General features: G+C 36.6%; 1 protein-coding gene across 9 annotated transcripts in view; it reads right to left on the bottom strand.

The window, feature by feature from the left end:
- Window positions 1-21,683, bottom strand: part of Ccser1 (coiled-coil serine rich protein 1) — a 1,140,231-nt gene that overhangs the window by 530,237 nt on the left and 588,311 nt on the right. For 8 of the 9 annotated variants that reach the window (XM_052722111.1, XM_052722110.1, XM_052722112.1 and 5 more), the window contains one exon: window positions 7,377-7,454. In XM_052722111.1, coding sequence (XP_052578071.1) covers window positions 7,377-7,454 — 78 coding nt within the window. Of the gene's footprint in view, window positions 1-3,953; window positions 3,990-7,376; window positions 7,455-21,683 lie in introns of those variants that run through there. The other variant, XM_052722119.1, reaches the window with a different exon arrangement.

The following is a 21,683-nucleotide window of genomic DNA, read 5'->3' as shown; positions in this document are numbered from 1 at the left end:
GAAGAAGTTCTTAGTTGCATTTTTGCAGCCTAATTCCCAAAAGTAAAGATTTGAAAACATGAGATTTGGAACCTCTCATTACTTAGTCCTTCCCTGAGCCTAGAGAACGAAGAGCTCATCCAGTTCCAGGTTCCACCGCAAAACTGAAGAAAATGCTAAACCTTTTATACCGCTTTTCTTCCAGAAAATAATTCAATATTGGACTATAACATCAATTTGATGGATTAAGTCCATTTATAAACATAAAATTCATAAAATAATGATAAATCTGAAGTAATTCTGATATTTATAGAACTGACTCTTTAAGTATTCTGAACTGCAAATTACACTCTTTTGGTATAAATTTTCTCTATACTAATTCAGCCTCATAAATTTACAATTGTAATTACCATCTTAACTCAGCATCACTAAAGAGTATAATTTCCTTGCATTCTTACTTTACAGTGCATAAGGTTAATGATATATGTGGCTTGCTTTTAAGAAAGTTTCTAATGGAATAGTCTAAAAATTCCTCCTTCCATGCCAGTTCTGTATACATTTATGAAACTTTTCTCCTTAACTCACTATGACTACAATGTAAAATCACTTTATATCTTTATTTTTAAATACTTTCAATCTACAAATTTCAGCATCTTTGACCCCTAAAAAAAAATCCATTTCGGTTTTCTCATTGGTAAAAGTTAGATAAGCTTCAAGACCCTGAAATCCAAGAGTATGAAGCAAGTGACTGAGAAGTATCAACCTTCAAATAATGAAGCAAGTATTTATAGATTGTTTATATTGCATAAGATATTGCATGTGACCTGGAAATGACTCCTCACATACAGCAGGATGTGCGAGTACCGGACCCTTCTTATAAGAACTTGAGTACATGACGGTGGTTCTAATGTGGCTCCTGGAGCAATCTCTCAGAGATACTAAGGGATACATGTGCTTGTTATCAGTTCTTCCAGAGATAAAGGAGAGGAAAGAAGAGTGGGGAGGGGAGGCGATGAGAGGAAACCCGTGATTATCAGGAACTCTGGTTGAGTTTAGCTTTACTCTCATTTCTTATGCCAAGTGGAAATGTAAGAGGGTTACTACATCATGGTTCCTTCAGATGGAAATGAAAAGGAGGCCTAAGTCTGCTGTTCCCTCAACGAGATGGGACACAGCAGCCTGAGTCTCTGCTCCAGATGACAAGACAAAAGACTCCTGGCTTCTCTGTTTCCTGGGATAGGCTTTGATTCTCTAGTGTGAGTTTCCTAATACACTCAATCTACTCCCAGGCCTAATAGCACAGAAGTCCTCTTTTTAACCTAGATGGTCTCTATGCTAATCTGACTATTCATATTCAGGACTGTGGCAATGAGAGAACAAGGCTTTCACTTACTGGGACACCCAAAACATCTTCAGGGAGGACATTATAATAGGATTTCTATCAAAGATGCTTTTCTCTTGACTTCCAAGGCACACAGCTCACCCTCTCTGTTTCAGTATCCCTTTGTTACTCTTCTGATGCCATCTCTACTCTCAGGCTCTCACATAATCGGTAATTCCATCCTATGTTCCCCCTCCCTGTGCACAATGCACTTAGAACCTTTTATCATTTCTTCGTTTGTTCACCTTAATTTAACTATGCAGATTAAGCAATTGCACACTCCATTCGAGACTATCTGGGGCTTTTGAGTTAGAGGTTCCAGGTAAATTGTGATATTTGCTGAATATTAATTCAACAGATTTTCAAAGCTGTGTTATAAAACCATCCATATTGGACAAGCCAAGCATCTGAATTACATAGAAAGTAGCCTGTTTACTCTTTATCATTTTTAACCAAAGTTTTAATCAGGCATTTAATAAAAAATAATTGTCCTAAAGCAAACAAAACTATAACTCTTTACATATGTGATTTAATTTCTAGGTATAAACAAAAACACCTGAGTTGAGTGACTATTAACAAATGGAGCACTTCAGAAAGACTTTATTTTTTCTGGCAAGTGCCAAGACATATCCATACACCACTGGACGTTCTGACTATGAAAGATGACAGAAGCATTGTATTAGAGCCAGGAAGATTTAAAACAGTACAGGTTCTTAGGAACCAATGAGAATGCTGAATTGACAACTATTCAACTGAGATAATATATCAGGATATATTATCTTCCTTCTCTACAACACGGGGCTAATCAACCAGTGCAGAAAAAGGCAAGCATCCGTATCCCTGTCCTGAGAGAGACAGGACAAACTCTTCTCATACATTTAAGGGCTCTTTGTACATTAACTGCCATGAGAAGCTCCAGAGCGAAATCTAATAAATCCAGGAGAAGTTTCAAAATACACAGAAAACTGTACTGAGAAATTCTCTCAATATCTTCATGTATAATGAACATTTTGCTATTATTTTTCTAGTCTATAATTAGAAACTTCATATATAAAGCAAATTCCTTAAGAAAATAAGTTAAAATAGTTGAAAAACATAGATAATATTAAATCAAACATATATATATATATAATACTGGACTTAATCAAAAATATAAATGATTATATAATTCAACAAATTTTCAATAGTCAAATGAAAAGCATCGATAATATATACACTGATCAGAACAATTTAATATTTGATTCAATATCTGGTAAGTTCACATTTTAGAAAGTGATCAAAATTTTAAAAATTCAATAGTAATAAACATATTCTCTAAAATTTAAAACATATACAAAGTAGTAGATCACTTCACTCAAAATTCTAACAATAAAAGACAGATATTATGATTATTGTAAGTAAAATCAACGCATTACTTGAAATAAAATTTACACTTGAAGTCAATCATATTTGCACAAAATAACTTTTTATAAAACATAGCAAGGAAGTAAAATATTACTTGAAGATATTAAATTAATTAAATCCTAAATTTTCTCACTGATAATATTTAAGACCTTCCTTGTTGAATTTAGCTATTCACTCTCAAATAGTTTAATCAAATTATTATTTGCAGTAGCTCTCAAGCTTCAAAATATTTACAAACAGTATAATATGTACTATATGGAGGCCTTTAAATGTAGGTGATGTAATCAGAAAGATCCAATCAGTTGATATGGTCTTATAGCAAACAGTGTTTCTTCCTGACCCTACCCATTCATCTTCTATCTGGTTTCAAAAGTACAGATGACACTTAAGAAATTATTTGGTTTTGAGATTCCTGATAAAATTGTTTCATAAAAGAGCTTATTTAAAAGCCTTTAAATTTGTCTATAGTGGACTTTTATTAACATATTTCATTCTGTATTCCTATAGATTACTTTCTTTTTTTTAATTTTTTTTAATTTATTTTAATTTATTTTGCAATACAATTCAGTTCTACATATCAGCCACGGATTCCCTTGTTCTCCCCCCTCCTGTCCCCCTCACCTTCCCCCCAACCCCCCCCCCCCCATTCCCATCTCCTCCAGGGCAAAGCCTTCCCCACAGACTGAGGTCAACCTGGTAGACTCAGTCCAGGTAGGTCTAGTCCCCTCCTCCCAGGCCGAGCCAAACAATCCTGCATAGGCCCCAGGTTTCAAACAGCCAACTCATGCAATGAGCACAAGATCTGGTCCCACTGCCTGGATGCCTCCCAAACAGATCAAGCCAATCAACTGTCTCACCCATTCGGAGGGCCTGATCCAGTGGGGACCCCTCAGCCATTGGTTCATAGTTCATGTGTTTCCATTCATTTGGCTATGTTCATATCAGCATTGTTTGTAATAGCCAGAACATGGAAACAACCCAGATGCCCTTCAACTGAAGAATGGATAAACAAAATGTGGTACATATACACAATGGAATACTACTCAGCAGAGAAAAACAATGGCATCATGAGGTTTGCAGACAAATGGATGGATCTAGAAAAAATCATCCTGAGTGAGGTAACCCAGACTCAGAAAGACAAACATGGTATGTACTCACTCATAGCAGGATACTAGACATGAAACAAGGATGACTTGTCTGCTACTCACATCACCAGGGAGGCTACCTGGAAAACAGGACCCCAAGAAAGACACAGGGATCGCCCAATGACAGAGAAATGGAATGAGATCTACATGAACAGCCTGGACATGAGTGGGGGTAATGAAAGGCGAGGGTTGAGGGAAAGAGAGCTTGGGGTAGCGGGAGATCCCAGCTGGATCAACAACAGAGAGGGAGAACAAGGAATAGGAGACCATGGTAAATGAAGACCACATGAGAACAGGAAGAAGCAAAGTGCTAGAGAGGCCCACAGAAATCCACAAAGATACCCACACAACAGACTGCTGGCAATGGACGAGATACAGCCCGAACTGACCTACTCTGGTGATGGGATGGCCAAACACCCTAATGGTCGTGCTAGAACCCTCATCCAACTACTGAGGGATCTGGATGCAGAGATCCATGACTAGGCCCCGGGTGGATCTCTGGGAGTCCAATTAGCGAGAATGAGGAGGGTTTATATGAGCGAGAATTGTTGAGACCAAGGTTGGATAAAGCACAGGGACAAACAGATTACTTTCTTATGTAGCATATATAGCAAAAACCATGTCCTGAATGCTAATGGTGACTCGGCCTTTTGTAGTTTGACATTCAACCCTCTGACACACGATCACATTGGTCCATGAACAGCAAATGGTGGTTGATATTGACAGCTTCAAAAAGCAGGTAGGAAAGCATCCACCAAGGATGATGGAAAAGGTTTCAACTAAATTCTTCTTTCTTTCCTGAGAAGCTCTAGCAAAATTATGAATAGAGGTTTGGTACACATATATAGGTGTGTGTGTGTGTGTGTGTGTGTGTGTGTGTGTGTGTGTGTGTGTGTTTATAAAATTCTAACATAAAACAATTTTATGAAATATTGTGAAGAAAATATTATAAAGATAGTGATTCATACGCAGATGTAAATTAAATTATTTACAAATAAATATTGCAGTCGATGGATGATACTTCCTGTTCCTGGGGAAGTGTGTATATGTCCCAGTTATCATACAATTCATCATTCTAAAAATGCCTTATTTTTAACTGATTTATAATGTTTCTTTCCTCAAGTTTTCATATAGAAAGCACTCTCCAGTTCATTCACGTAGTTAAATACAGCTACTTTTCCAAGTTTCTGTGCATTTAGTCATTCATTTGTTGATTCTGCAGATTGTGTTATATTTAAATGACTAGGAAATGCTAAGCATATCAACATGAATTGAGTACTGTTCTCTGTAAACAGCTCTCCAAACCCCAACAATTGCTTATGTATGGGAATGCTTTAGGAGTCATAACCAAGGAAGTATTCTTTCTTGACCTCAGGTCACAGGCTGATTTGCCTTCATCACATAAAGAACAATGAGGACTTTAAGAGAACTATCATGTTCCTGACTCCTTCATAAAATTTGCATTTACATATTTCTAAAACCTAGTACTATGATGTATTTTGCAAAAAAGAATATAATGAGCCACAGAGAAGCAAATTTGAAAGAGTTGGCAGGTAGCTGGGGTCTTAAGTATAAATGTTCTCAGCTTAGTTATTTCTCCAGGGGCAGCATTCACCCCTCAGACAACCGTTCTCACCAGCATTCACAATGGGATCTAAAGCTTGAACCTGTTGCATAAAAGTCTTTTATTATTTGTCTATGTTAACTCACTGAGCCAGTTAGAACGCAGGTACTCAAATATTAATTCCCAAATACAAATGCATATGGGTCTTCCTTGTCTTTGTATTAAGAATGCATTATTTTTCCTACAATCCAAGCACCTTACAGATCTCATGATAAAAAACACGGTTTCACCTTCCTGGAATTCAGATAACTCAGCTAAGAATTGAGTGCTTTGAAGTAGTTGAATTCTAAGCTAACCTGTAGTATACATGTGCTATGATGTATATTGCAAAACAGTTTTATGGGGATTATGTTTTTATAATTCTTTTTGAAACATCTCTGACATCCAGTCTTAGAAATACACAGATAGTTGACTAAAATACGTGTTGGGGCTATACCCTAAGAACTGATACACAAATATATGTTTACAATTGTTATATCAAGGAGGAGGGAAGTCCCTCAAAGGAGATAAACAATGGATTACTTATTTTAAACTATCCTAAAATTATAAAACTTGTTCCTTTCAAAAATAAAGATTAACAGCGTGTATATAACATATAAAACTAGGCTAGAAACATTGCTATAATGATATTAGTATCTGTAGAATATTTAAACATCCAGAAGAAAATACTAAAATAAATACTATAGAAAAATTTTCTGGAAAAAAAACCATAGGTTTTAGCACCTTTAAACTAATGTTAAATTTTGAAAACAATTTGTCCTAGAACTCAAAACTGGATTAATTTGTTAAAGAGACATGTAATTAGTGCAATATTAACAATACTGTTGCCGTTTGCATGGCAGCACAAGAATGCCATCTATATTCATGTTATCTGACAATATGAAATGTAAATATAAACATATGTTATCATTATAGTGAAATGTTCACAAAGCCGAATGTATCCAGTTTCTTGTGAACAAAGAAGTGACAGCTTACTCATCAACATTTCTAAGTGTAAGAACAGATTCTCCCAATAGATGGCAATGAGCAGGAGAATTCCTTTACTTTTCAGCAAAGGGGAGTTGAAAGCAATTCAACAAAACACAAATATTACAGCTATGTTTAAGAAAAGATTGTTCAGCACTCGGGAGGCAGAGCCAGGCGGATCTCTGTGAGTTCGAGGCCAGCCTGGACTACCAAGTGAGTTCCAGGAAAGGCGCAAAGCTACACAGAGAAACCCTGTCTCGAAAAACCAAAAAAAAGAAAAAAAAAAGAAAAGATTGTTATTTACACCAGCTTTAGGATTTATGGAGGATTATTGGGTTACAGCACATCTTACAATCCTATCAGCAAGTATTTTACATTAAGAAAAAATACTAACTTTTAATTAAATTACTTGCATTGCCTACACTGAAGCCTGAGAGCTAAAGCATTATTGTAGCATTGTTTGCCAAGTTGGAGGTTTTCTTTTATATGCCTGCATGTAAAAATGTTTGGCTTTAGGTTATTGCAAACCTAATAACTTTATTAAATTGCAAATAAATAAATTAGAATTTCCTTAAAAACAAATTATCCTAGTATTCCTGTGCACATTCTCGTGTGTCTTAAGATTCACTAGCTCAGAAAAGCATGTAAGAGATGTTGGTTTAAAACAATTAATAGGACTTTGTAATGCCACTTGGGGCCTGGAATTATCTTTTCCAATTCAACAAGGTGTTTGGGGATTGTTTGAGAACAAGTGAGGACTAGTGCACAGCCTAATTCTATTCAGTCAATGCAGGACACCACAGCAGAGGTAAATAAGCTGTGGAAGTCTGAAGACCAATGAAGAAGATAAAAAAAAAGGTTTCATATAGCTACTTACATCACAGCCTAGAAGTTCAGTCTGCGTGGATTTGTCTACGCGTGAAGCAAAAGCCTTCTGTAAATGCTGCACTTTTTCCTACAAAGTAGAAAAAGAAAATTACAACGAGGGTAAGCCATGTGCTTCTATGCTAGTATTTCCTGCTTATTAAAATTTGATTAATCTCTAATTCATAAACCAGTGTGTGTGTGTGTGTGTGTGTGTGTGTGTGTGTGTGTGTGTGTGTGTGTACACTCAATTGTGGTGTTTTTTGAATTAGTGTAAATATTTGCAGCTTAGTTTTCCAGGCATGACCATCCCACTGGACCATCTTTTTTTCTTGTTTAAGAGTGACTGTGGTGTTTTTGGATGCGTAGTGCCCCCCAGAGTTGCAGGCATTTGAACACAACTGTCAAAGTGTGTCTTGCAATTCTGTAAGACTGGAACATGTTTGTAGGTTGGGTGGAGAAGCTACGATCACCTCAGCTAAGAACAGAAAGCTGAATTATTTGCAGACTAACTTAAAGTAGAAATGAGTGTGACATGGAGCTTTTTACGGGTAATAGCATTCATAAATAACTGAAGTCAGAAAGGTTACTATAGTGATGGGCCTAAATAGCTACAAGTTCAAAAAGTGCTTAATGAGAATCAGGAGAGATATGACAGTGGAAAATGAAGCCAATGGAACCAAGTCAGGCCAGAAGGTCCAAATGTGCCAAAGGCTGAGACCAGAGTGAAAAGGCCAGAGCAGACAGGACAGAACCCTGAACAAATGATTCCTGAGTAGCTTCCTTCTCAAAGTTCTAATCTATAATTAAAAGGTCAGAAACACATTTGACATGAATCCAAGCACACTGATTTCAACTTGTCTGTGGCCTTAGATTACACATAAAAAGAAATCAGAGCAAAGTAACACAGAGAAGAGGGGCATCTGGCAACAAGCCAAAGCAAAGTTCTCAGCCACCTGTGCTTTTTGTTGGCTCCCCAACTCCCTAGGGGTAAATAAATCCAGTTTCTCTAGCCCCCCCCCCCGGGGGTAGCAGGAGGTTAAATTGATTCAGTTTCTTACAGGCAACTTTTACAAATAAATCTATAAATGGGATTATATAATTGACTTTATCTTTTCCTTTCTAAGCAGTTAACAATTTGCTATTTCTTAATTAAAACACACAGGTTGGCATTTTTTATCATTTAAAATTAATAAAACATGTGTGCATAAATTACAGAAACATGGCAGATTTTGTAGAGAGTCAAGGTAAGATGAAAAAGATGTCTCCTGATTTATATTTGCTGATGTTTGGGTTACTAAATGTATGCTGAATTGGGGTGCTGTGTGCTACTGCTATTGAGTACAAGCATTCTTTTCCTGTTCAAACCTCAAAGTGGTTAAACTATAGATTGGAGATAATATGATAGTTTAAAAGATAACTATTATCATAATAAATAAATGCATATAAGCCAAAAATACAGTTTATTTTAACTTATGGAGAGTATTTTACTACATTTACATTTTCTTTCCTACTGTAATCTTTACCACTGTAATTATCACCACTTACAGCAGATGCACATAATGCAGTTTAAGACAGATGTCAGGCACCAAAGCAAGTAATACACACAATTTATGTATGCAATGGTCATTTAAAATATTATTGTCACTTAAGTACATAAAATAAATACTGAGTTAAAGATCACACAAGACAGCTGGTCAGTGGTGGCACATGCCTTTAATCCCAGCACTTGGAAGGCAGAGCCAGGCCAATCTCTGTGAGTTCGAGGCCAGCCTGTTCTACAGAGTGAGATCTAGGATAGTCACCAAAACTACACAGAGAAATCCTGTCTCGAAAATCCAAAAAAAAAAAACCACACAAGACAGTAAGTGGAAGTGAAAATTTAAACCTTCCTCTGTCTTCAACCTTAGTTTTCTTATATATAAAGATATTACAACTCTGAAAAGCTATAAAGAAATGATTTTATCTCTGTGTCATATAGGAAAGAAAACATACCACATACATAATTTCTGTAGTCATCGTACAGCCAGTAATTGCAGAGTGGTAACAAATTATTCTTGAGGTCCACCTGTTTATATTCTTTTTCAGACTTTACTTTATGTAGGTTATGCTTTTCTATAGAAGGAATTTAATACTGCTTTAGATTTACCCATGCATTTCCTGTAAATATCACAATTCCACAGAATACCTACTGCCATATATATGATCAGTAATGCCTTTTATAGCAGGAGTCAGGAGTGAAGGAAAAGGCTAATGTTGAGTTATAACACAACTTTTGAAGGAGAGCAATGTGGCAAAGCAAACATGTAAAAGCCAAATTTTGAGAAGGTATAAAATCCCTTCAATAGCCATGGCAGTTAATCACAGCAGAATATTCTAAAAATATTCTATTTATCCTGAGTCATATTCAGGGCATAAAGATATTTGGGTGTGTGTGTGTGTGTGAGAGAGAGAGTGATAAAACAGGCATTAATAGACTTGACATCCACAGCACATTCTATCCATATAGAAATGCTAATTTCATATGTTGGCATCATCCCCACACTCGCTGTCCTAGTTTCGATTCTTAGCCTTTACATGCTAGTTCACAGTTATCCATAACTTCAAGGCCAGGGGATCTAACACCCTTTTCCTACCTCTACAAGTACCAGCAATGCATGGGGTACACAGACATATATAAAGACAAAAGACTCACATACACAAAACAGATAAATAAAAAAAAAACACAGTTGTTTAAAATATAGTAGTCTTTCTACATACAGATAGCAAACACACTAGGAAAGAGATCTTGGAAACACTCTTGCTCTCAAAACAAACAAAGAAACAGAAAAACTGGAGGAATAACACTAAGCAATATGGTTACTATGGAAACCCTAGAATGAAAATTGTAAGACCTTGAAGTCAGAGACTGCAGAAGACACTAGAAGATGGAAGGATCTCCTATGCTTATGGATTAGTAGAACTCATATAGGAAAAATTAACACAAAGGCACTGTAGCTAGAGTTTTTCTGGTCCTGCCTGGCCCATGGTCAGGAAATATCTCTCTCACCCGCCAGTCCCGCAGCCGATCAGACCCAACCAAGTAAACACACAGAGACTTATATTGCTTACAAACTGTATGGCCACAGCGGGCTTCTTGTTATCTAGTTCTTCTATCTTAAATTAACCCATATCTATTAGTCTATAAGTTGCCACATGACTCGTGGCTTACTGGTACCTTACATCTCACTTGTCATGGTGGCACCTGTGTCTCTCTGCCTCAGCCTCCCACCTCCCAGAATTATTCTCCTCCTTGTCCTGCCTACCCTATCCTTCCTTCCTGGCTACTGGCCAATCAGAGTTTTATTTATTCACAACATACAGGACATCCCACAGCAAGGCACAATTCAAAGATTCAATGCAAACTCAAATAAAAAAAAATCCACACATTTTTCACAGAAGCAGTAAAAATAAGTCCTAAATTTCATATAAAATCACACACACACACACACACACACACACACACACACACACACACACACACAAACACACACACCAGATAACCCAAGGGATCCTAACTAAAAATAATAATGCTGGAGTGATGAATATATTGAATTTCAAGCTATACTTCAAAGCTATAGTAATCGAAACAGCATGGTACTGGCACAAAGACAGACAAGTAGATCAATGGAACAAAATAGAAGACCCAAATATAAGTACATGTAATTACAGTTGTATGATATTTGGCAAAGATACCAAAAACTTAGAGTGGAGAAAAGAGGCCATCTTCTTCAAAGAATGGTGCTAGGAAAACTGAATGCCCATATCAACCAATAGCAATTAAATTAATTGAAGTGGAAAAGGTCATGAATTTGAGAGGGAATGAAGAAGTACACAGCAAGAGTTGTTGGAGGGGAGGGGCAAAAGTGATGCAAATACAATCTTCATGTATAATAGTCTCAAAAAATAAACTTCAAAAGAAGTAAATTTAATGGAAACAAGTCTAATTTTTCTTTGTTTTTTTGGGGAAATGGCACCATTGAAGCATATTTTTCCATTTACTTATGCACTACTTGCCTCACGTGTCACTGAAGCAGCATCCAAAAGGCATAAATAAAATATACATAAAATAAAATTTTAAATGTTTCTAAGAACCTAAATTTCAGATGTGAAACTATCAAAGGAAGAGAAGAAAACGAACACAAGATGCTTCAAGGTAGTGGAAGGGACCATGATGATTTGAATAAAACCCTCAGAGGACAAAAAAATTATAGACAAACAAGATTGCATCAAACTACGAAGTTTTAGCACAACATACGATAGCCTCTGCACACAGTGTTGTGTTGCTGGAGGTTAAAGAACAAAAACACAAATCATTGTTGTTATCCCTGGTTTACAGAAGAGAGTTTGGCAAAGAGTAGGTTTAAACTAGGAGAACTGATTTCTAAAACCTTTAAAAGATCACAAAGTCTGCTTTAAAATAGTATAAGCCTAACATGAATCTAGAGCTTGTAATGATGGAAATGAAATACTGCTAATAATTAACATGAGAAGAACATAAAAGATAACTTTTAAAATGGAAAAGTAATGTTATTCATTATAATAAAATCCACACAGTGTGGTGGATCAAATTTATTCTATGAATTAAGTGGGTGAATGGAATTTGAACATCATCATGCATTGGATTTTGATGTCAATAGAGAATCATTTATATAATATGAAAACAAAACCAAGAGAGAAAATCCCAGGGATTACTTAACAATGCCAAAGCCAGAAATGAGCACAGAAAGGCAAAGTCATAACTGCACAGCACACATTGATTATTCGTATACGCCCCCCCCCTTTAAAGAGTGTACATCAGTGCAAACATTAGCAGAATTAGAAGGAGAACAGCAGCCAGGTAAACAAACTTCCTTGAGCTTTCTGGGAGCCACCAAGGACATAGGACAAAGTTTTAGTGAAATCCAGTCATAACAGGGCAACTTCCTTGATGTTCAAAGCTAGTCATGGTAGTCATGGTGATTTTCAGTACACATGAGCAGAACTCTAGAGATGACCAACAATGACCCTGATGACCTAGTGACACTGGAGGTCTGTGAGGAGGAGAGCCAATGAGTGTAGAGCAGGAAGAACAGGACCTGGCAGATATGCATCAGGGGAGGACTGTTGTCAACAATTGTGGCTCAGGCTGCATCATTGGAAGCTAGAAGCTCATGAACTGTCATGCCTTTGAGTGTGACTGCCTAGAGGTGTATAATAGTCACCATGACCTTCAACTATGAGCAATGGGCCCTCCATGTCTTCTATTTCCTTTTTCCCAAGGCTGTTTAAATTCACTGGGAAAAGAGATGTGAAAGTCTTTTCTCTTTCCTTGCTAGTTTTCTTCTTCTTTTTTCTATTTGATTTTGTTGTTTTTGCAGACAGTAGTGCTACAACTTTGGCTTCTATGAGTGTAGAAAAGAGAGCCCTGCTCGGTCCCTTTATCATCCTTTTCTGTTTGGAATGCAAAACTGTTAGAGAACAAAAGTAAAGAGAATAAGAAGAGTCATTTCACAACCGTCAGCAGTGAACACTGGAATTCAGGTAAGTATTGGTATAGCTGTATCCTGCGATGACTCCATGGATCTGTGCTGCCCATTGACTTGGGAGAAGTTCCTGCTATTGCTCACACAACTCTGCCTATGTGAAAAGGATTTTATGAGGCAAAAGAAGGTGACACAAAAAGCCAAGTCTTTCCTTCTTGACCATACCCTAAATAACCAGAACACTGGGACCATTGGCAGCTTAGTGTCTGTCTGGATCAATCCTGAGGAGTCAACTAACTATAAAGAAGTGGGTGGCTGAGTGCTGGGAGATACAGGGTTGACGGACTAATTGGGTTGCTTACACACATACTCCGGCACTGAAGGAGAGAATCTAGTATATACTAAGCTGGGCTGGATCCAACCCTGGTCCTCTCCATATTGTTAATTTCCTGGACAGAGTGCTATGGTGAAATAAATAAATAAATAAATAAATAATAAATAAAATTTTAAAGTCTGAGATTTGAACATAGTTTTTCAAATAATGAGCAAACTGTAGTTGCTAATATAGGATAGAGCATCACTGATCAGTTTTTAAAGGCCCTGATTTATGAACCCAATAATTAGAGTTTCATTCTGTGAACACCCATTCATGATGCCAGGCTGGAACTCACACATATTTGCAGCTGAAATGCCTTCAGTTTTTAGTTTGCTTCCCCAAGAAAAGTAGTGTGAGGATTTAACAGGTTCAGAAAGAGGATAGGATAGGAGGGATAGGAGCTGCAATTTTTTTAAGCAAACAAAAACAACAAAACAAAACCAGTGGGTCAAAACTATGAAGACAAACAGAAAGAATCAAGTATCTATAAATTTTATCTTCATTGGATTTCATAACTGAATTAAGAAACTTCCTGGAGCCCACTGCAGTGAGAATGCTTTGTAGTTGATGAGTTTTACCAGATGTACAGCTAAACACATTGCACAGCACATTTGAAAATTGTGAACAGATTGTCTATACAAGATCACACAAGCTGAAAACATATCTATCTATCTTTAAGAAGAGTTCAGTTTACTTCATTTCAACAGTAGCTTGATCTGTAAAATCTGGAGTGAGAATGATTAGAGATTGGAATTTTTAGGAATACTTGCAGCCCAGATGAAGACATATAATGCTCTAAATGAAAAGCATGGGGCTTTGCTCTGTAGGGTGATGATATGAATCAAAAGGGTGCTTTCCACTCTGTTATAACATCATTATTGTAGATCCAAAGTTGTTAGATATGCCTCAACCCCTTGCCCATTTGTGAACACTAGCAAATACTAGTGGGTAGATATTCAACTTTTATTTTGTTTCTTTTGCTTCTGGAAGGCTGATCAATCTATTTATTACTATCAGTTCATGCTCTTCCCAAGAAGGCACAACAAGTTAACAAAGTCCACACAATGAAGAATATGGAAGGGATGGCTTTGAGTTAGATATTTCAGAAGCCATAGATGTTAATGTTTAGAATAGTAATAGTGGGCACTTAGTGATTAATCAGGAAGAGCAGGAGAGGAGTTGTGACTAGAAGATATTAGGCATATCATTTGGTTTTCTACCTACACACCCAAATCATTAGTTAATTACTTCTGTACAATTTGTTTCACAGTTTGAAACATCTGTTTCATTTGTACTGCCAATGCCCTCATCCGTTCCCTAAAGGTGAGCAATGGGTGGTGCATAGAAAGGTATTAATTGTGTTCAGAATACCAAGTCTTACTCCCATAGCCTCTGGTCTGGATTAAATGGAAATTCCTCAAAATGTCTGCCAACATGGAAACTTTACACATGGCCTTATTTTCACTAGAGTCTTGGAAGGGGCAACCACAATAAAGGAGGCTCTATCGATTAATATGCTGTTAAACGTATATGTGTAGTATCCCTAAAAGAAGAAATTCATTCTGATAGTGTCACAGAAAAGCTGTCAAGAAGGCCACATAGATTCAGAGGTAGTGGTCACAATGATGGGGCCTCAATTAAGAAAATGCCCAGTTTCCTCTGTCTATATTTCCTTCCAGGTGGCACCAAATAACTTCACAAATTGCCAGATCTAAAATGTCAGGAATTCTCCTTTTCCAGAGAATTGGAAGAATGTGGTCCTACGCTTTTTGACTTTAGATGTCTGGTCTGCAGAAGAGAGGCTATGTGCTAAATCCACTCGTGGCACTTGTTACAACCCTCCCCCGCTCCCAGGGAACTGATGCAGTCCCCTAACTGGTTCTTGCCTTCACACACTCTCCACTCCAGCTTTTCTGTAAAAACATGTTAGCAATTTAAAAATATAACTGGATCTTTGTTATATAGCAATTTTCCTTCCAGTTAATCCTGTTCATCTTGCCAGGAAACTGTGTAAGACACCAGATGTTAAAAGGGAGGTAAGATAACATGGTGTTCTAAGGGGAGGTGAAACATTCCAAACTGAAAGGAAGCTTGCTAAACTCAGGAAGTAAACAACTCAATAGCTTCAGGAAGTATGTAAAACTGACCAGATTCACTAACTTTCTACCTCCCCAAGCAAATATAAGCTGTAAGTAGTGTTAAAAAACACTCTCAGACAAGTTGCTGGAAGGAAACAGAGAACAGCCAAAATGCCTGGAAGGAGCTTAGATCAACCGAGCCATCTGTAAGGGAGATTCTCTAATTTGCTGAGCTGCCTAAGTTGGTGCAGTGTATTTAAGAGTTCCACCTTTTCTGAGCTATTACCCATTTGGGTTGGCTTTGGTGATGCAATTGTTTTTAAGTCATTTCTAGTACTGTAAGTAGCCTCTCACCTATATTCCTATAAATAGCCCCAATAAAACACATTGGGTAGCCAAATTGAACTTTTGTATTATCTGTCATTGGATACCTGTCTGGAATCAGTAGAATTTTGTTCATGTCTCCCCAAGATGGTATCACACAAGAGTCCTCTCAGTCTTCTGTTAAAATCGCCTAACAACCAACTTGTTACCCAGCACCAAAGAGTTGTTCTGAAATTATACACTTACAAGCAACATCCTACAGAATGAGCAGGTTGCATTTATATGTTTAGGAATGCACACATCACACACATACATACACACACATACACACACGTGTATGTAACAATAATAATAAAAATAGACAACATTAATTTAAAAAACAGCAAGGTGGGCTACATGGGAAGGTTTGGAGAGAGGAAAGGGAGGGGAAATGATGTAACTATAGTATAATCTCAAAAATTAAAGAAATAATTAAAATAAAAAGCAAAATTAGATAAACAAATAAGCAAACAAATAAATATTTTGCTGGTTAAAAATTGTACAATTTGAGATTCCAATGAATGATACTTGTCACATCTGACAAACTAGTCCTTGAGAAGTGGCTAATTAAAATATCTGTTAAGTTACAATATCCACTGCATTTTGAAGAGCCTGAACAAAAAATACAATTCCATGAATAATTTTATGACTTAAAATCATGTTACCTTGGAAAACATTATGCTATATAAAATGTATTAGAAATATTATTAAAATTGTCTCTCATTTTACTTTATTTAGTTCATTTTATTTTATTTTAATTCATTTTATACCTCTGTTGCACAATTAAGCCTCTTGGTATCCTCTTCATTGCCTTACATGCTTTCTCTTACACACCAGTCTTCCACAAGAACACTGGAATTGTTCATACTAATGCTTCAGCTGCTAGACTCGATCAGCACCATTACAAACTGAGGAACTCCACAATCTCAGGAAAACACTTCTTTAAAGATAGAGTCCAGTCTATAGGTACTTCTACTACTTAATCTTTTTTTTTTTTTTTTTTTACATTTGTTCCATTGCTAACACTTTCTCTTAGTCTTTTTGTCTATAATTAGCCTGACTTTTGCCTTAGTGTGCTAACCCCTTATGGGAAGAGTCATGCGTTTTTAGAGCCAGAGTCTCCAAACTGTCTTAAAAAATCTGGGCACACTTTTAGCTTTCAGTACTGTTTTGAATAAAGAAAGAACCAGGAAACGAATGAGGGTAGGTGAGGGCTGAGTGGCACTGGTAACCAAGGGGTGAATTTGACATCTCAGATGTGTTTTCCATTTTGGCCTTAATGTTGCTAAAGTGAGAAGCCCTATAAAAATGGCTGGCATTTGCATGGTACATAAATTTAAGGAGGAAGAGATTAGAAAAAGAAAATGGGCTCAGTGGTTGTTCCAGTAATAACAGGCTGTATAAATGCCTTGAGATAAAATAAGAGAGTGGGGCAGTCAGTGGGACAAAGGTGAAGATATTAGAGGACAGGCAGGAATCACAGTTGCCCCCGAGGAATTACCGATGCCAATAAGATGTATTGATCTTCACGTCAAAATTAAGATTTACTTTATTTACAGCTCATATAGTTGAGCTTCACTCTTTGTTAAATCTTACATTGGGAGAAATTAATGAAGTAATGAAACCAATGGTGGATATTAGGGAAGAATGGTAAATGTGGCTTTAGGCAATAGGGCCCAGACGAATTTCTGGAAACTGTACATCCTAAATGTTGCTTTACTTTTAGCATTTTGGTCTGAACACACATTTCTATTTGTCAGAAATGCTACCCAGTTCCCTAGCCCTTTATCGACATGAAATAACGTCTGTGAGAAATGTTCATGAATATTTACCTAACCTCCATTTATTTTCATCTATAAACTTGTAGTTGATTCGGGATAAAGAAATGTGCTTTTCTTCCTGTTGGCATGAGCTTTCTGCACGACGAATCTCAGTATTCTAGGCACTACAGTGCCTAGTACAATGCCCTGCCCTCGGAGAGGTCTGCGGTCTCCCTTTGTGTCAGCAACTCCAGAGGATCATCAGTTCCGGTGGGAAAAGAAGGTGCTGGAAGCTAAGATGACTGAGCTCTAGTCTATGCATGGAATGTATATGTATGATGTTTTAGTTTACTTTCTCTGATCTTCTATTTTACATTTAGCTCTGAATTCAAGGGGCACAGAAGGGCATTTGTTCCCATTGAAATGGAACTAGACAATGAATGAATCTGGAAGAACCAAATATGAATGCAGTCACTGGGAACACCCAAGAGAGCTAGGACAATTCAGACAACACAACAGTTCATAATTCTGTAATTCAACCTTGAAAATATATAAAACTATGAATCACTATAGAGACCTTCCTGTACTGACAGTCTGAAAAGATGGCAGAGTCCTCAAGCTTCTTTTGTTTGATACTTTTATTGAAGAAAATCAGAATGTAACACTGTGCCAACTCCATCACTAAAAGTATTGTTTTGAAGAAGATTCGCTTAAAGCATAGTGAGCATTTGATAGTGTGTTGCTGATTCAATGCCAAAGTATATAAAAATTCTTATAATAAATTGTGAAGGAGCACAAAATACTGCATTCATTAACACAGATGTGCTGATGACAGCATTCCGAAAACATGTGCATAAGGGAGACAAGATCACTGAAGACTCACCGAGTCAGCACAACCTTTGACTTGACAATCAACCAGTAAACAGTGGGAGTCATGAACAAACCTCAGTAGACAAACTATACACACAGATCCAACTGTCCTGGAAAACCCAAGAGGTTCTAAAGTTAGGTCATGAACAGTTCTTCATTTTTTCCTACAGCACATACATAAGAAAAAGTAATATACAAAACTGAGTATGTCCATATATGTATTAATTATATGAAGATCAACATTAATACAGTAGATAATCTAAGAAGACTGAATATTACCAGTAGAGGAATTACTTGCTGATTGTGAGCATTATTTATTACTCTTTTAAACATAAATGTTAAGCAGAGATATTCAAAATTAGGTAACTAATTATAAAAATTTAGTGAGAGTCAAATATCTTGATAATTCATCTACCAATAATGGTAATACATTTAACTATGCAGAAAAATAATGCGCTCACTGTTTCTTTGTGAAAATAAAATACAATAAAATATTTATTTTGTTTACTATTTATTGTGGCATTGCTTTATTTTTATGCAGCTAATTCTCTATTATGAAAGTTATATCCCAATAAACTCATTGTAAGTTGAAAGTATTCAAGTAAAAATTCTTTTACTATACCTAACCTGCTATTCAGCATTGCTTAACAACATAACATATTGGAGGGCATGCATCACTTATACTGGTGACCATATGGTTGACTGCAAGGAATAACATTGCCAGAGCTGGGCATCACAAGGCTATTGACCTATATGTCACCAGTCAGGAAAAGGATGAATTTTTGGTAGTTTTAATAAAGACAGTAGCACAAAACACTTAGTACTTGTGATGCTTAGGGAAAATATTCAAGGATGAAAGTGAGTGAAGGTCAAGGTCATGTCAAATATACTAGAACAACTGAGTTGTGGTTGTCAGTATGACAGAAGAAGGGGGAGAAAATATGTCAAAGAGAAGCAGAGATGTATTTGCATCATCTGACTCTCTTGATTCTAGCTATCTTGTTTTTGGTTTGATGAGCTGTCTCAGCCGACTTTGAAAAAATTACTATTTTAAATAAGGGAAATCAAATTGGCTCTCAAACTCGAAAATATTCAGTCAAACATGAAATTGATTTCTAAGAAATTAAAGACTCACAAGAACTAAAAGCAGGGCAATGACTGGTAACAGTCTTCAGTCTTGTTTCTTGCTTAAGAAATGGCTTGACCTTTGTATTAAGAATCCTATTAGGAATTATGATATCTAAAATGAGTTTTTGAATATAAAAGTCATGTTATCACATTTAAGTGTGTTATTGTTTGCCTGTTCATTGTCCAGTTCAGTGATATTATCCATACATTATTCTGAAGCCATCCTTCTTTCCTAAAATGTGAAATATCATTCAATTTCAATTAATACTGGTGTGATTACTTTGCAACAGGATAATACATACATAAGTGTATTGGTAGTAGATGAGATGCCCTTAGATAGTTACACTCAAGCTTCTAAAGGGTAAAAATATCCTATCAATCTGATGTAATTTCTCATGACATTTGTCCTGTGAAAAATAAAATAGAATTCTGTTGCGCAATAATTTTGTAAGCAAAATGCAAGAAAGGTTTAATTGAAGACATTTGATATTTTAAATTCATTCTACTTTCTTTATATGTGAATTTGCAATGGATACATAATGCTATATTTTTCTGATAATACATTATTTTTTTCACTCTTGAGGATAGTCAAATCATGTGGAACATTTTGGTTCATATTTTTCTCTTTGGAAATATTCCTTAGGATAAACTGTAGGAATAAAGATAATCCAATAGGGTACTGGAGAGTTGACAAGCTATTAAAGAATGCACATTGCTTTGGCAGAGAGCCCTTCTTCATTTACAAAACCCATATCAGGGTGTTGACAACCACTCGGATCTCTAGTCCTAGGTGAACTCATATCCTAGAGTGGCTTCCATGGCCCCTGCACTCACATGCACACTCCTGCACTTACATAGCTTCAAAATAAACACTTTTTAAAAGAAATAATCGAACAGACACAAAACAGCTTTATTGTGCACCCTACGTATTACTAAACTGTAAGACATAAACAAACAAAATTATTAGTAGAAATGAAGATACACAGTCTTCCACCAATGACCCCAGCATTAATTTTGAGTTTATAAACATTGCTTGAGCTATTAAATCTAATGCGCTATTTCAAGGTCACATGTGGCGATTAATAAGGGGGAAAATATATATACTATTAAATTGTGTACACTAACATTGTTCCCCTAATTTGTCTATTGACCATTTCCCCTCATAACTATTAAAAATACTCATGGACTGGAGGGATAGTGCTGTGGTTAATAGCATGTACAGCTCTTGAAGAGGACCTGAGTTCAATTCCTGGAAGCCACATATGAGTTCTAGGGATGACAAGGTTAAAAAAAATACAATTTATTTCCAATAGTAAAATATAATCTATTATTATTCATCAAGTCAAAATCTTGAAAGATAATCACATCTCCGGTTTCTATTCTTTTTATTTATAAAAGCTATCTGTGAAGGCTAATATTGGTTGTGAATTTGACACATCTGTGAGGAAGGAACCACAGTTTAAGAAATGGCTCCATCAAACTGGCCTTTGGACTTATCTATAGGACATTTTCTTGATTTTAATTGATGTAGGGGGATCCAGACTGCTAGGGGTGGTGCCATCGCAAGGCAGGTGGGATTGGACTATATAAGAAAAGACAGCCAAAAGTGATCCTGGGAGCAAGCCAGTAATCAACATTCCCCCATGTTTTCTGCTTCATTTACCTGCTTTAGCTACTAACTTGATTTCTCTCAGTGATGCATTGTGACCTGGAAGTGTAAGCCAAATAAATCCCCTTTCCCCCAAGTTGTTATTTTGTTTTGGTAATAGTGTTTATCACAGCAACAGAAAGCAAACCAGAACACCTTCCAACTTTTTATACTAATGTTTATCCTTTCTACCAAGCTGCAGAACAGGCATGTCTACTTCAATATCCCTGTGCATCCACAATCTCTGTGTATTCATCTCCTAACAGTCCCCCTCCTTTGAGGCTCTCTAACAGTGAAAGATGCCCAAACTGTTCCACATGAAGACCTTCCGAGTCTCCCTAGATGCTTAACTCCCTTCATCTTCTATCAATCTCTCATGCGCTCCAGCAAATCCACTTAAATAATGTCCACACTTCCCTGCTTCCTCTCTACTGCTGCTGCTCTCTTACACTTTCCTCTGAGGTTGCTGAAATATGCTTCTGAGCATTCTCCCCCCCACCCCAACCCTCAGATCATTTTGCTGACTGTGTGCTTCACAGGACAACAAATCTCATCTGCCACAAATGAAATGAGAATATGCTTGACCGGCTCCA

The sequence above is a fragment of the Peromyscus californicus genome, unplaced genomic scaffold (genome assembly GCF_007827085.1).
Source record: "Peromyscus californicus insignis strain IS unplaced genomic scaffold, ASM782708v3 Scaffold_6__1_contigs__length_162567912, whole genome shotgun sequence".
NCBI classification, from domain to species: domain Eukaryota; kingdom Metazoa; phylum Chordata; class Mammalia; order Rodentia; family Cricetidae; genus Peromyscus; species Peromyscus californicus.
The sequence above is the reverse complement of the archived record's forward strand: the minus strand, read 5'-3'. Positions and strand labels throughout refer to the sequence as shown.